Below are 16,699 nucleotides of genomic sequence, written 5' to 3' on the forward strand. Positions count from 1 at the left end.
AATCTATTCAAGCTATTTCCCATGTCACTTGCCAGAAATTTTTTTTTTTGCCTTTAAATTCGAAAACATATTTTACAGACAACAAGGATATCAACGAGACCTGTTTTTTAATGACTTTAAGCTAACTTATCTTCAGACATTTTGTTACGTTTAACATGATTTCCATTTCCATTTTTTTATTGGAATAAAATTTTTTTCACTAAATTGAAAACTTTACGTAGCATCGAGAGCTATTCTTATTAGAAAATTGAATACTCACTTGTGATTGGATTTGCCAAGTGCTGTATTCTGCTTCCCCTTCAATTCTGCGAGTTGTGACATCAGGACGCCTTTTATCTGTCTCACCCAAGCTTGTTTGACATCGATACTTGGGGCTTGAATGGTGTGCACTTCGGCACGGCCTTGTAGCCAGATTTCAAACCTTCTCGCGTCGCCTTTCACCGATTCTGTCAAGCCGATCTGTGACATCTACGTTTTGAAGGATGAAAATAAATGAATCAAGCGTATAGATATCGCTGCAGCAAAATATTTAAGAACTTATGGGTCGTGTGAACCAAAACTGAGGAAAAGAGAAAAATCCGTTTTAATAATTTTCAGCAGTCTTATTTGCGCTAATGATAGTGAATACAAATAAAACAAGATCCTCCTTACCATGTGATAGAATTGAATCTTATTGTTAGCAAATTTGATGACCACAGGCTAATAAATGCACATTGAAAAAAAAAATACAGTTTTCTAAGTAGTGTTCAAAACGCTTCAACTTTGATGTTTTTAATATGATTTCAATAATTTCGAGCTCTTTTTTTTCGGTGACCAGATCTCCAGTAATTGTAGGAACACTTCTGAAGAAATGTAACATAATGTTGTATGTTAACACATAACACATAATCTGTACAGTTTTAACATGCAAATGTAATTGTTGACGAATATCTGTTGTGCCGTACTTACGCACAACTTTTTTTTTTCTTTCTTAAGCCATCAGGTATAGGTCTGAATGACCATGTCCCAAACACAGCTATTTTTACGCACTCTGGAAGTTATGTTTGTTACATTTTTTACATACAACCTCTAAAAGTCTCTATGCTGAACATGATGAGCCCAAAGACCTTAAAATCGGATGACAAACACCAGAGTTTGATCATTTTAAACGTTCTAATTATAAAAGCGTTTCTAAAATTCCTAATATTTTACCTTGTGTTATTTAAACTTACTCAGATCCATTTTTGTAACGTATATTAAAGATGTTGTTTCACTTGTGTTCACTATCGTACACGCACAAATTACATATAGTCCAAAATAAGGAACTTGCATGTTTTTTAATTTTAATTTTATTCGAAAGTAGAATGAAAAATAATGAATTCCCCAAGACAGTATTTTTTTACGAGCCATATTAACGCTAGAAAATAATTTTTTGTCCTCTCAATTTTCTCGGCAAATTTGAATCGGCAGCCATTTTGCTGGACCCTACTATCAGCGCCGCCAGGTGTCGCGTTCGGGAACTATGCTCGGCTGTAAACACTGTCTGCTTCGAGCAAGCCGGAATCCTAACTTTATTATAGACCATGTAAATGTAGTTTGCATCGCACCAATCCTTCCGTTTTAATACATTATTTGGCACTCGGATAAATATCTTTTCTGGAGTTGAACTAGTTGTATTTTTACAAGATGGTACAAAACAATACATGTACCAATCTAAATTTGGTTGCGGAGCTGATGGATCCATAGTTGCCTTTGTATTTTAACCAAACTAATAGTTATTTACAGAGATAAATACAATTTTGACAACGCCAACTATGCTTCAGAGCTTCAAATATTAATATTGCAGGTTAGGATTCCGGCTTGCTCGAAGCAGACGGTGTTTACAGCCGAGCATAGTGCCCGAACGTGTCACCTGGCGGCGCTGATAGTGGGGTCCAGCAAAATGGTTGCCGGTTCAAATTTACCAAGAAAAATTAGTGCAAAAGAAAAAATTATTGCAGCGTTAATGTTGCTCGAAAAAAGAAACTATCTTGGGAAATTCATTATTTTTCATCCTACTTTCGAGTCCAATAGAGGAATATAGAGATTTCAGATGCATGTAGGTTCCCTATTCTTCAGACAATTTTTTCCTTTTTTCCTAACTTTTTGATTAACAGTATGACCACTCATTCAAGCATCAGATAAGAAACCACTGTTAAAAAATACGAATTTGCAATAACTACCTTGAGATATCTTTTGAAGTGATATGTTGCCTTATTGTGGGCCTGAGGTTTACTGTGTTTGCAAAATATGAAAGCTTTTTCGTACAGAAAAATGTGCCTCTGAGAAGGTTTTAATCGGAGGAGTCGTTCTCTTTTGCTGCTACTCCACACGCTGAACGAACCTTGCATCAAAAGTTCACCCTGCACGCCCAAATCTCCCTGAAAAAATCAAGCCGTCAGACATACTCTAAGGCACACATTTTCAAGTCCTTGGTGTTTTGACGCCATTTGTCGCTTCACCATGGCTCACGAAAACTAGTTAAAAAATTGTGATACACAGTTTGTACGTTTTTTTTTTGTTATGTTCATTTGTTATGAAAATTATTATTCTCCAACCCAAATATCACTGGTGATCTAACCATCTGATCATAAACTAGGATAGTAAATATATTTTCAAGAGTTATACTTCCAAAATATCGAACTCAATCTTTTCCTCGTCAACATCGCTCTCAAAGAATACAGTAATAAGAACAAAAAAACACTAGTAAAATTTTTCAACTATGGCATTACTTTTGGATTCACTTTTGTACCGTTTGACTTGCAATTCAAAAACAGTTTCATACGGTAAACACCGTCCAAGAAAGTGGTTTTAAGATGATTTTAGCATATATGTATATCATTTTCTGGAGGTAGAAACATAACTGATACATCTGCTGAAGATAAAATTGTCTGAGAGATGATTGTGTGAGAAATTACGCAAAGTAAGTCGATTTGTTGATACGTACTCCAAACCCGGTGATTGCTATTTGGTGCATGCTATCATTGACGCATTTTAGAACAACCAGCATACAATCCAGAGCTTCTTGAAGTTGGGTGGAGCAGGATTGATCCTCTGTGTACTTCAGCAAATCCTTCAAAAGCAGTTGATATTTGGTAATGCGCTGAACAGGCTTGAGCAAGTACGCAGCCAAGGGTAGCTTGTGACCAAGTCTCTGTTGACAGGCGGCCAAAAATTGTGGCTCGCTTTGAATTTGTTCTCTTAGCCTCTCCGACCGGGGAATATTTTGGCAATAGTAGCTGTAGAGTCTGAAGAATATCTCACGCTGAACGGAAATAAATATGAATTGGCAAAAGAAAGTTCTGACTTAGAGACATAATTATCTAATAATGAAAAAATCTGCAGTTGAAATGATCTTACTATTTGAAAATTAAGTTTACTTCGAGATGAAACGGTTGGACAATCTAAATTAAAAGGTAGAAATAGAGAAAATACTGTTTCAAAAATATCAAGTCACTTTGGTTGCACGAATGATAGTGAACACAAATGAAATGACACCCATGATATGGGTGAAAAACGAATTTAAGCAAACTTTAATGACACAAGCTGAGATATCGATCATTTGAAAAAGTTTGTTTTACAATTATTACGTTAAAAATTATTAAACTCTGGGATTTAAAATCCAATTCTAAAGTTTCTAGCTTTATTTTGTTTTCCATAAACACCCCTAGAAGTTGCCTAAAACAAATTTCACAAACAGTTATCCCCAAAGCGGATAAAAACAGATTTGAGTAAGAACCGTACAACAAAGGCTCATCAACAATGACATTTACACTGCATAAGGGCTATTCCACGTCAACCGGATCAGTCATCTCTCAGATATTTTTTTAATTTGGCATGTGGATTGTGTAGGGGGAGTTAGATTTTTGTGCCAAAGCGCAAATCTCATAATGCAAAATTATATTTTTTATTAACAATAACAAATTAGACTCCCATTTTTTTCAAAAATTCATAACTTTGGCAAAAAATTAGATACAATATATTTTTTTTTTCAAATTACGCGGAAAGCTCCATAGAATTTAAAAAAAAATACGAAATGGTAAAAACAAGTTGTTATCAATTGTTTATTTAACAATTAATTTTTCAAAGATTTTTAAAACAGTGACTGACACGATCAAAAAATTTTTTTAAAATTCTGACATGTTCCTTCAACTGTACTACAACCTGTGAATTAATTCCAGAGAGTGTTTTTCTTCGTTTTCGCGTAAAAAATCGTTAAAGGTGTCGATGCGCATGAAATTGCGGCGCGCCGAGTCTCTACGTAATGGCGGGCGGCCAGTTGCCGTCCACCGCTACCCTGCGGTGGCGTCGCAGCGTTATTTTAGTCATTTTCACGATGTAGGACATGATTGAAGAATCTGAAAAAAATACTGTACCTTCACAAGGCCTGCTCAAAGCGATAAGTGAAGTTTCAACAATGTGTTTTTCACGGTTTTTTTATTACAGAGATTCAAAATAACGGTTACACACCATGAGAGTGCACATAAATGATAATAATTACATAACTTGCTACTTATTTTAAAATAAAAACACATTGTTGAAACTTCACTTATCGCTTTGAGCAGGCCTTGTGAAGGTACATTATTTTTTTCAGATTCTTCAATCATGTCCTACATCGTGAAAATGACTCCAAAATAACGCGGCGACGCCGCGACGCCACCGCAGGGTAGCGGTGGACGGCAACCGGCCGCTCGCCATTACGTAGAGACTCGGCGCGCCGCAATTTCATGCGCATCGACACCTTTAATGATTTTTTACTCGAAAACGAAGAAAAACACCCCTCTGGAATTAATTCACAGGTTGTAGTACAGTTCAAGGAACATGTCAGAATTTAAAAAAAATTTTTTGATCGTGTCAGTCACTGTTTTAAAAATCTTCGAACAATTAATTGTTAAATAAACAATTGATAACAACTTGTTTTTACCATTTCGTATTTTTTTTTAAATTCTATGGAGCTTTCCGCGTAATTTGGAAAAAAAAATATATTGTATCTAATTTTTTGCCAAAGTTATGAACTTTTGAAAAAAATGGGAGTCTAATTTGTTATTGTTAATAAAAAATCGAATTTTGCATTATGAGATTCGCGCTTTGGCACAAAAATCTAACTCCTCCCACACAATCCACATGCCAAATTAAAAAAATATCTGAGAGATGACTGATCCGGTTGACGCGGAATAGCCCATAACTGCACTGCAATGTGAAATTTCTTGAAGATGATGCACACAATTTTTGAGGACCCTGTGATGGCGTGATTCGAGTACAAAAATATTAAAACTAGAGAAGAAGAGTAGAATTCAATCATTTTGAACGTTCTAATTATGAAATCTTGTCTCAAATTGTTGATATTTTACCTTGTGTTAATCAAATTTGCCTGGATTCACTTCTATTATACAGTAACGAACTTGTTTTACTTCTATTCACTGTCGTTTGCGTAAATAAAATTGTTGGATTTTTTATTTTCCGAACTGTTAATTCAGATTTTCCAACCAACTTATCCGTCAAGATAATTCCCAATCAGTATATCTGCCTTGCAGCTACTTAATTCAACTACATTCAACAATATCTTTACATCACACAGAAGAGTAACTGACCCTCTGCACAAAACAAAGTGCGACGAGTTCTGTGTTCGAAATACAGTTTTCGAGATCCTTGAGGAAAGTTTCTCCGTGAAAAAGGTAAATGTCTTCCAAATTTCCGAACAATACATCAGCTTTTCCAACCAGAGCGGCGGGGACCAGATGCTCCATTAATTCATTTGTCATTTCTATCTTGTATCCTTTAATTATCGAGCCAAGTTCCGCCACGTAAATGCGTTCTGTCTCGATTAGCTCGGCCAAAACGTGGCCTCGTTTCAATCGCAGAGCTTCAAAGTCACGGGGTTCCCCGTCCGGTGACACAGCTTCTCCTTCGATCGGGCTCATTTCCATCTGCGAAGACAATTATTACATACAATATGATCGTTTCTCTGTGAAATCGGTTACACAAATCTATTTGTCATACTTTCGGCATGGTGTTCGCTTTTTTCAGAACCCTGCTCGGCTTCACCATTTGAGGAGGAGGCTGAATTGGTCTAGCTGGCTCAGGCGTCACAGTTTGAATAGGTCTGGTCGGTTTTACGAGCTGTTGTTTCAGCGCGACAATCCTTTTATCGCACATCAACTGAACGTCGTCTATTCTTTGCAATACCTATAAATATTACAGTTCTCATATATTTTTATTTATGTTCATAAATCTTTATTATCGCTGATATAGAAAATTAACTTGACTTTTATTTCTCTTAATTTCTTTCTTTCTACAATATCCTCCAAGACGCTGTCCAATTGGAAGCCAAAAATTCGCAACTTATTGTTTGTCACTTGATGTGTTCGAGTTTTCCAATCAATGTTGTTTATCAAACCAATTTTTCCTACATATTAACATTTTATGTTTTATGTAGAACATAATAGTACAAAATGAATGTCGAAAACGATGGCTGTGTTCAATAAAAAAATTACTACAAATTAGTTTTTGGCAAAGTATCGCCAAAAAAGTCGACAATAAATTCAATATGATTAATCTTTGCACAATAAAATGTATGTGCTAACTTTTTTGTATGATAATCATACGATTTCAACGTGTAATTATGTAAAAAAAAATTCTCGAAATATTCCTTTATTCCATCACGATCCTTTCTTGCACATTCCTTGAATGCAATTAAAATTTTCAGGAAGTAGAAACGTATTGAATCCTTTTTTGTGTAAACGGAATGAAACATATTCTCAATTTGTCGATCGCATTATGAACGATGAGTTGTGGTAGAATAATAAGAGCGAGTCTGTGTAAAATTATTGTTTATGTGAGACAAAAAACAGTAATGTCAGTTTTTTACGCAACAAGGCATTTTCAGGAAATTCTAAAGATAGTGGTATTCTAATTCAAAACTTTTCTCACGTCTCTGGTCGGTTTTAAATTTTGTTATTCTATAAATACTCTGCATAGAACGGTGAATTTTTTTCACTTTGCTCACTAACAATCAACCTTCTTCAGAAAAATATATCATTCACAATAATAGATGGGTATAAATATAATGGGTATAAATGACATGATATAAGTCTAAAGAGGGGTTGCACTCTAAAATTGGCCCTACTTCATATTGGGCGTAGAAAGCTATCGATTTACTTTCTGGCTATGTTTTTTGATAGAAAGGACCACCTGAAACTGGTAATTAATTCGATCATATCTAGGCTGTTTGCAAAATGTGTATTTTTTCAAAAATAAAGACATCGAAAATGTAATGCGATTGATGGTTCGAAACCGTCTCTAAACATGTGAAATAATCTGTTACTTTTAATCTTCAAAATTGTAGGAGACGAAATGTTGAAGAATTTTTTTTTTTTTTGGAAAAAACTTCTTTCGGCAAACATAGCCAGAAAATAAATCTACAGTTCTCTAGAATCGTTATTGTATAGTATCAGTTTCAGTGTGCAGCCCCTTCAGAGATAAGTTTAGTTTTTCAAATCAACAGACGTGCGAACAACATCTTGACGTCGTTTGAGGTGATGAAATCAAAAAAAAAAAAAACCAACCTGTGTTACAAGTGCTTTGGTTTCCGGGGTTATAGAATCTTGAAATATGCATCGGGGATGTTGAAATTCTGCTGCTGAATCGATAAGCTGCTGTAGATTTTGTAGAGCCTCTTCGGGTGCGGTTGTTGCGTTGGTTTGAGACGCCAATAATTCTATGCCACGAGTGCACCATGTATTTGCCTGTCCAAGAAAATCAACTCATGCTTGGTATAAACTTATTTCACTGTAAGATACAGTAATTCATTTTTCAATTTTGGTCTTATTTTTCAGAATTCCGGGAATTTATATTTCGACAATCAATCATTCAATTCGATTATTGTCGGTTTTTTTTTTTAAGGTGTGTAGATCGAGATCCATTGCCAATTATATCCATTAGAATAAATAAATAGGAAATATTGTTATTAACAATAACATGAATAATTTTTGTTCGGTGAAGTGTTTTGCAGTTTTCACGACATCTCAGAAATAACTGAACTAAGTCACCCCAAACTGCTAAACAGTGTTGATGGATATCCTATCCTATTTGCCACGATTCAAGTTTCTTTTTTTCCATTTCTAATCAAAATAGCGACCGTTACAAGTTAAATTACGATTTTTCGTCCAAAATTCGTTTTAAGCAGCGAAAAAATACGATCATTAACTGGTTAACTAGTACGAGTTTTTCCAGTTTTCGTGCCAAAACTGGTAGCCACAAACAACCGACCTAATTACACCAAAATTAGTGACCAGGGTTTTTTTGGGTACCTGATTGCATTTAAGAACTTATTTTTTGAATTTGCCACCTCCTGGGGATGCAAATAGGGGTGAGTCGGGATAAATTAAAATTTTTTTTTTTTATGAATTTTCTAATTATATTCAAATTTGAAACTTGGTATACCTGTAAAGGTTTTTGGGGTCGCCTATTCCATTGCGACAGGCATTTTTTAAATCTGCCACCACCTGAGGGTGAATAATGATCCTCAGCGTATCAAGACTAATCACATATTTACTTTACTCTTTATTTTATTTTGATATCAGGTTTCATTGTTAGTTTTAATTATGGCCTTAGGTATCCAGTTTTATTTAGATTATAGCTGAGTTTTTATTAAGTTGTTCTCATTTTTCTTTTCTTTTATTCTCCAATCTTGGATTCGTAGTCAGCGACCCAAAAAATTCATATGTGACGATTTTCAGATTAACTACCTAATTTTACAAAAATTTCAACCATTGCCGTTCTTGGATCCTCCATTTTGCAATTCTTCAATTCTGATAATGGATTCGTTATCAAAAGCCCCGAAAACCCCCGAATGATTATTTCGAGATTAAATGCTTAGTTTTACAAAAATTTCAAGTATTGCCAACGCCATTTGAATCCTCCATTTTGCAATTGTTCAATTCTGATAATGGATTCAGCATCTCCGACCCTAAAAACCCCAGAGTAGACAAGTTTCAAAGGACTTATTCCACTTCTTGAGGTTTTGGTACAGTCATACTGAGGCCTAGTTTTAATTACCGGTTATTCAAAGCTACCATTTTGAATCTCTCATATTGAATTTTTCAACTTTGCTTTCAAATTTGGATCTAGTGAGCCCCAAAACGGTAGTGTACGAATTTTTGTCCAAATTCAACGAAAGTTATCAGAAATATTAAAAAATGTACATATATGATCCATTACCAGTTGGGCACTTTTTCTGTACATATATGATCCATTACCGGTTGAATGAAAAACGAGATAGTCGTATGTAAAGTATCGTATGAAGTCGAATTGAATAATTGGTTGTCGAGATCCAATTCCCAAAATTTACATTGCAACATACCTTGTCTATCCTCTCCATAAGTTCCCTGCATTTTGTCAAAGTGTGCAACCTCCTTTCCAGTCTTTGACTAAGAATTGTACAAATCCTTTGAAGCTCTGCACATTTTGGCTCGACCACTTCGGCAGGGCATTGGTGCCGACCGGAAAGAAGTTGTTGACCCGCTGATATTACTTCTTCGGCGCGATCTATGTCTCCCTACAAAACAGAGGCTTGCAAGTTTCTTTTTGTTTGAAAAGATTTTGGTACAAAGATTATACTGACATTGACCGTATTTCTTCTTCGAAGTTCCCTAATTTGCAGATACTGTGCAAATTTTACACTCTTATTAGACACAAGTTGAACACTTCCTAAGGAAGAAACACGGTTTGTCGAGACGATACATTTTATTTTTTTTTCTCTATCGGTTCATGCAGTAGCAATACTGTGCAAAACAAATATCAATTGCATTCACGCTATTAACATGCTATTTGACAGGCCTCACAGTATTCAAGGCAAGTATAAGCAAATAAATTACAGTGACGCAGAAAAATTTGAAGGGCTCAGTTTAACGCTAAAGAACTTTCATGTAATTGTACCGAATTTGCGAATAAACAATGCTGAAGTCGTAGAAATAATGAAAATACGTCCTCGTTAAGAAGTATAGAACACTCATTAATCGTCCGACAGATAAGAAAGTGGCAATATACATATAGTTTATATAGTTTACCAGACAAAATTTATTAATTTAATTCAAGAAGTTAGAGTGCAAAAAATTACAATGAGTATGCGGTATTTGGTTTTGTTATCAAACTCCCTTAGATCGATTTGTTATATCATACTCGGAAGAATAATCATTATGTGTGTTAATTTTGTTAAAACTCTCTTTCGCACATGAATTCTGTAAAATACAGTAAAAGTTACACATTTTGGTCAGCAGACTAATTGTGCGCATCACTCACGGAGATGTCACCCCCCCTACGATACTCAAGTTGCTGAAAAAAGGAAATAAAATAAAGGAAAGTAACAATCTGTTGAAAATAGGTTCACTTTCGGAGCAAAACATTTGATTTTCATGTTCTCTCGGGGTTAAGAAAATGAATGTAGGGTGCTTCTACGGAAACAGAAGGATCACCGTGAGGCCTGTTATAATTTATCGTGAATCGTTACATGATGAACAGAATTTTGTCATTATGTGCATAGATGCAATACAAAACTTTATCGTGTGCACCGTTCGGAATTATTAATATTAATTACGGGAGGATCCTACTTCGATATGGAAGTAATCAATATTTCCTTTATCTTTCATCAATATTTTAATACTTTCAAAGCAAGACAAGTTCATGCAAATTCTTTACGCAAATTGAGAATTCATGGGTTATATTTTTACTTTCATATACGCGTGTTTCTGAGAAATGTTTAGATAGTTTGATCTGATATAATTTACACGAGTCACATTTTGTCCTTCGGAGACAAATATCATGTATTCCTTTGACTTTGGACTTAAACTTATATTTCTCTAACAGCGATTGTATAAAAAACAAATATCTACTGTCTTGACCATGCACTTATTATTGACGAAGAATCTTTGATTCAAAATGTTGGAAGTTTGTTTAAAAATTTGAACGATTCCCGGGGATTTTTTTACTTTTTTTTAATGTTTATCATAAGTATCCCGAAGCAGAATCCCCTTGTTTTAGTAATAATTGAACTTTGAACAGAGTTGAAAATGATTTGTGCGATAAATTCTAAATGTGTGGATGATGAAGTTAAACTCGGGTAATGACAAGAAAAGGTAGAAGTATTTTTTTTGGATAAAAGAGTTCGAAATACGTATTATATATTATATCCCTGTTCGAAAAATTTCGAAGCAAAACCGTTGAAATGCGCTGGCCAAATTATTTCTTACCGAACTACTCCATGTAAAACTGTCCATATTTACGTTAAGAAAATATACAGAACTACGCGAAAATAGTATATTAATTCTTTTAGTTGCAAAGTTATGTAAAATAAAGTCCATTAAGCTCTCTGTTAGAGGCCAGATTTCTACAGTTTTGTAACTAAAGGTATCATTAACACAGCCAGTTTGAGTACTTCAACATTTTTTTGCATTAATATCCAGAATTCTATGTTGTTTAATAGTAGCCTCCATAAGCAGCTAATTTTGCATAGCACTTTCCAATAGTTTTACACGGAAATTTTTCCACCAGGAATTTACAAATAGTAGGAAATTATATTGACGGAAGAAAATCGCCCACGGACAGACAACCTAATATTCATTTTTATTTGGCTATCGCAGATCATCGATACGTAGTACAGTATCTATTTAATGGATCTATGAAAGTCTTCATATGGTTTCAGGATATTTGCTTTCGATACTATGCCACAAATCACGAGAGATGCCTAAAAAGTTCAAGTTACTAAGTTAAGACTTATATTGCAAGAAGCGCAAAGTCTAAAATCTGTAAAAACACTTTTAGGTTTTGTTCACATTTCTTATCGTAAACGCTGTTATTTCAAGAAATTATTAGATGTATTGAAATCTAGAGTCTTAAACTATGAATCTGTCTGGTGAAAGGTGCGTTGAACTGACAGGAATGAAATAAACAAAGTGCGTACTTATTGCAAACCTGGTAAGTAAGAAAATATTAAACGCGAATTCAATTCAGGGAAGAAAAAAATAAGTGTAGCGAATTGCTTTAAAACTTTGAAAATTTGGTACGTTGAATCGATTTGACTTTGTGACGTATCATTTCATCCAGCAGAATTTTTTACAATTATACTATGACCATATTTTTTCATCATGTTGATATCGTTGGATACTCAATTTTTCGAGATTCCACTGATATTGATTTTAATCAACAAGTAGCAATATTGCATTGACTATTGATAGAAAAAAACGAAATCAACAAAACAGTTTTTAAACAAAATAAGCCATCTTTGAGTGAAATTCCATTAGACTCCTGAAGTTTCCATAGTTCTATTTACAGCAGTTTGTTGTTTTTCGTAATTTCAGACTCTTTTTTTTTAATTTCCAGCAGCACAATCGTCACTTACAAATGTAATGATTTTATAAACACTCAACACGCGATCGTCTCGTAATGAAGTAACAAAGAAGGCAATCATTTTCAACTGTGAAACTTTCTTAAGTTAGTTTGAATCACCTCGTAACTCAAACGGATATGTGAATTATATTATTGTTCAGAAACTCTTACATTATTGGTTTTTTCTAGTTCCTGAAATTTCATTATCGTTGACTTAAATAAATTCAAATTCACCTTGTGACAGATAAATCCATAGTTTGAGCTGTTAATCTCATTTCAAACCATCAGACAAAACTAAAGCAACTGTCTAATAGTTACAGAAAAAATGTAAATTTCATAAACGTTGGGTTGCCCACTAGCGAGCAAATTTTTTCCTTCGGCTATAATTTCCCTGAACACAAGTAGATTTAATTTACATATTTAATTGTTATCTTTCAAACAGTATATATGAAGATTATATATTATGTATAAATTTTGTCAAGTGGATTGCTTACCAAGACCCAAATCCACATGGTATGCAACAAATAGGACTATCGACAAAATCAGGAAAGCGGTGCAACTTAACATCTGTGCATCTTGTGCAGATTATCCTGTGCAAGGTATCCAAATCAGCTATACTTAATTGAATCCTCAGCCACAAGTTGGATTTGTAAAATTTTCCCAACTCGATAATTGCCTTATTTACAATATTAAGCTCGAATGTTTGGACTATAATTTTTTTACAGTATTAACAATATCTAAACTGCTGATTTGGATTGTGCATTATGGTGCATTTATCAAGTTTGATTTCTATTACGCATTAAATTGAGTTGTATCAAGCGTTAGAACCATTTTTGTATTTCTTTATTCACCGACAGGCTCGCTGTTGATCGTGTAAGATATTATTCGTAATAATGAAAATATCACTCATTGTCTGGTATTTCTTTTTGAAAGAAAATAATATACTGAGTTCAATTTTTCTGCAATCCTTCACTTTCTTTCGTACGATCCATGGAATAAACCAAAGCACAGTTAAGTATAATACAAATTTAAGGCTATTCATCGATTGTAGGATGGCTCGGAAATCGTTCTCATACACATACCAAAATCACTTATACAGATATCATGTTTAAAACCTGTAAACCCATTAATTATTTAAGAAATTCATAATTGATGATAATAATCGTAATAACTTACACAGCGAGCCTGTTGAGGAAGGGTATTCGAATAGTCAGTGTCATTTTACGTATGAATAATGGTTATAACGTTTCACATGATTATATGATTCATATCAAAGACACATTATGGCCAATTAAATATTTGTAAGATTGATGTGCTCTAGCTAATTGAAATGAAACTAAATCAATTTGTCCAAGTGAGAATAAAATTGAATAAACCGAGATGTATAATTGTTGTATCATGGTCAACAATAGTTTTCATTAGACTTTGGCTTTACTTTCTCTTTGTCAATTTATCGTCGTAAAATTGATCAAAACCACAAGGAATAGGTCAAAAGTTTCCAGACTTGAGAAATTTGAATGAACTAATGCGAAAATCTCTAAACTCTACGGGCATCTTCAAATTATCCTAAGTTTAAAATATTTCCTGAAATGAAGTCTCGCAATCAAAGCCAAAATATACACAAGCCTGAATTACACTTGACAAAATGAAGTAGTTCAAATCTTGCGATGTTGTTACACCACTGAATTATTTAAAATTATTTCTGGACTGTGGAACTTTGAAAATGAACCCAAAACTACCAAATATTTTTAATTTTACAAAAATAGAGTGTAAATATCTGTCAAATCGGCGGAGCTAAATCCAAAAAATTGACTATCTTCAACTAGACGCAATTGCTTATCTTTGAGAATAAAAATTTTTACGCAGTTCTTCATCTCGCTTGGGAAAAAAGTCTATTTCCAATTTTACGTGATTGGGCTAATCATAGTTTACGCAAATCTCAATGGCTAGAGATACGAAAAAAAATTAACAAATTTTTTGTGTGCCAACATAAATCGCTATTTCATAATTTGAGCATATGATTGAAAAAGCATCTTTGACGCATTTCATTGATTACATGTCGTATGTAGCGTAGAAAATTGATGAAAACTGAAACCATCATAGCTGCAAGTGTCGTGAAGTCTGAATATGAATCAACAATCATAAATCAAGAGTCAAGCAATCAAAGAGCACTACTTACTCTGCATATCCTCTGAAAAGTGGACGTATCGCGCAGTAGTTGGTTTACTCTCGACTGGGTCTCGCCAACCTCCGTCATGTCTCCGACTGTTTTCATGTGCTGATCCAAGTTCGCTTGAAGCTCCCTGAAATCCTGCTCGAATTGACGCAAGGCTAGGCAATGCCTCAGCCGGGAGCTGTGGTGGGACCAAAACAGATCAAATGTTCTTTCCGTTTCCTCTAACTGTACCAGTAACCTGCCAAAAACGTAAAGCAATTATTATTGTTGGATATTCTGAAATAGAAATTATTTGACCTCATGAAATACGAACAGGGTTTGAATCCAAAGTTAGATAAAGTCAAAAAAATTTTCAACATATCTGTAGCGTCCAATGTATCCAATGATACAAGCCAAGATATCAACGATTTGAGAAAAGATTTTGTAACGGGAATGTTCAAGACGATTAAAATCTGGATTTTTTGATAATTCTAACGTTTTTGGGCTTATTTAATAAAAGTATTCACAGATTTCCTAAAAACGAATTTCAAAAACAGTTATCTTCAAAGTGGATAGAAATAAATTTGTGAAAGATCTGGTCAGAGATGACGTGACCTCGAAAACATTAGAATTGGTTTATAAACACCAGAACTTAAGCATTTCGAATACTTGAATTTAACCCATTTACAAGATTCTCAATCGTTCAGCGAAATAATTAAACTTTGGTGTTTTTGGTTCAATTCTAGTGCTTCTGAACTCATTTTCTTTACTGACCAGATCCCCACGAATTGTCCAAAAAACATTCAATAAATCTAATGATATAGCATGGTTGCAATGTGCAAAATTAATTATTGAACATTTGCTGTACCGTGCTTCCACAAATCTATTTGTATCCACTCTGGAAATAACTAATTGCAAAATTTGTTACAAACGATCTCAGAAAATTTCTACGGTGAACAAAATAGTCCCAAAGACTTAACAATCGGATCAAAAACAACAGAGTTTAATCATTATGCACAATATAATTAAAAAACCTTTTCTTAAATTGACGATATTTCAATTTGTGACGTTCAAATTTGGTGAGATTCATTTGCATCAAACAGTCGAGACGTTGTTTTATTCGTGTTCCCGATGATTGGCAGAATGAACATTGCCGGGAATTTTTTAAACTGTTTTCACTTTTTTCCTAACTTCTGATTCATTCTTGAACGACACTATAAAATAATGTACCTTTCTACAGCAGAAACGTTTCCCAACCGGTCAGCAGTGCTTTTACCAGTCAATTGTCGAACGCTATCCAACAGGGTTTCACCGTGTTTGGCTGCGCTGAGTATTTCTTCCTTGAGTTCGTTGTATTCTGTCTGCTGTTGATTCAGCAATGTTGTGGTCGCAATAGTGTTATTTGGAAACTCAACTTCGGCTAAACGTCGAGTGAAGGAATCCAGAGCGAGAGATACCTCCTGTGTTATTGAGGAGAATTTCTCCAGACTCTAGAAAAACAGTGATATGTTATTAATTTACAGATATTCATAAAGTAAATATGTAAGCAACAAAATCACTCAGTTTTTCTGTATCAATTTCCGAATTTTTCCTGTTAAAGAGGACATAATTTGGTTACTTTTAAAAATGTTGCAATATCCTATTTTTTTTTTTCACGTTTCACAAATAGTATCACAATTCCCTTTGTTGCGTAATCAGATGAGGTGCTCTACCTTATTTTCAAATTCTCATTTCTTTCCCTACTTTCTTAATCATGTTCGAATGTACTCACAATTCTATTTTGTATCCAGGTATGATGACAGTAGGGCAAATCACCTCCCAGTTGCTCGGTGAGTTGATCTTTTTCAACGAAATCGGTCAACTCGAGAACGTTGGCCAAAACTATGACCCTGAATTTGAACTCTTCGCGAAACAATTTGTTCGAGACTTCAGAGATGGCTTTTTGAAGAAAACCGGCTGGACGAAGAACGTACGCTACGTGTACCAAACCGGGAAAGAATGCCTGAAAATATGTTCAAACGTGTGTAAGAAGAGCATAATATACATTTACGGAAACCGTTGTACTTTTTAATAATTTCATTACGAGATAGTGTTTATCTAATTAATATAGTCGCAGGCTACAACACTTGGTCTGAAATAAAAAAT

General features: G+C 34.3%; 1 protein-coding gene across 5 annotated transcripts in view; it reads right to left on the reverse strand.

The window, feature by feature from the left end:
• LOC107227997 (guanine nucleotide exchange factor DBS) overlaps window positions 1-16,699 on the reverse strand; it is a 46,529-nt gene that overhangs the window by 5,787 nt on the left and 24,043 nt on the right. For all 5 annotated transcript variants that reach the window (XM_015669337.2, XM_046741265.1, XM_046741267.1 and 2 more), the window contains 10 exons: window positions 16,326-16,556; window positions 15,785-16,044; window positions 14,579-14,813; window positions 9,380-9,574; window positions 7,584-7,763; window positions 6,019-6,204; window positions 5,610-5,945; window positions 2,966-3,283; window positions 2,202-2,399; window positions 260-468 (listed from right to left, as the gene is read on the reverse strand). In XM_015669337.2, the coding sequence (XP_015524823.1) occupies window positions 260-468; window positions 2,202-2,399; window positions 2,966-3,283; window positions 5,610-5,945; window positions 6,019-6,204; window positions 7,584-7,763; window positions 9,380-9,574; window positions 14,579-14,813; window positions 15,785-16,044; window positions 16,326-16,556 (2,348 nt within the window). The remainder of the gene's footprint in view (window positions 1-259; window positions 469-2,201; window positions 2,400-2,965; window positions 3,284-5,609; window positions 5,946-6,018; window positions 6,205-7,583; window positions 7,764-9,379; window positions 9,575-14,578; window positions 14,814-15,784; window positions 16,045-16,325; window positions 16,557-16,699) is intronic.

This window comes from Neodiprion lecontei, chromosome 5, assembly GCF_021901455.1.
Source record: "Neodiprion lecontei isolate iyNeoLeco1 chromosome 5, iyNeoLeco1.1, whole genome shotgun sequence".
Taxonomy (NCBI): Eukaryota; Metazoa; Arthropoda; class Insecta; order Hymenoptera; family Diprionidae; genus Neodiprion; species Neodiprion lecontei.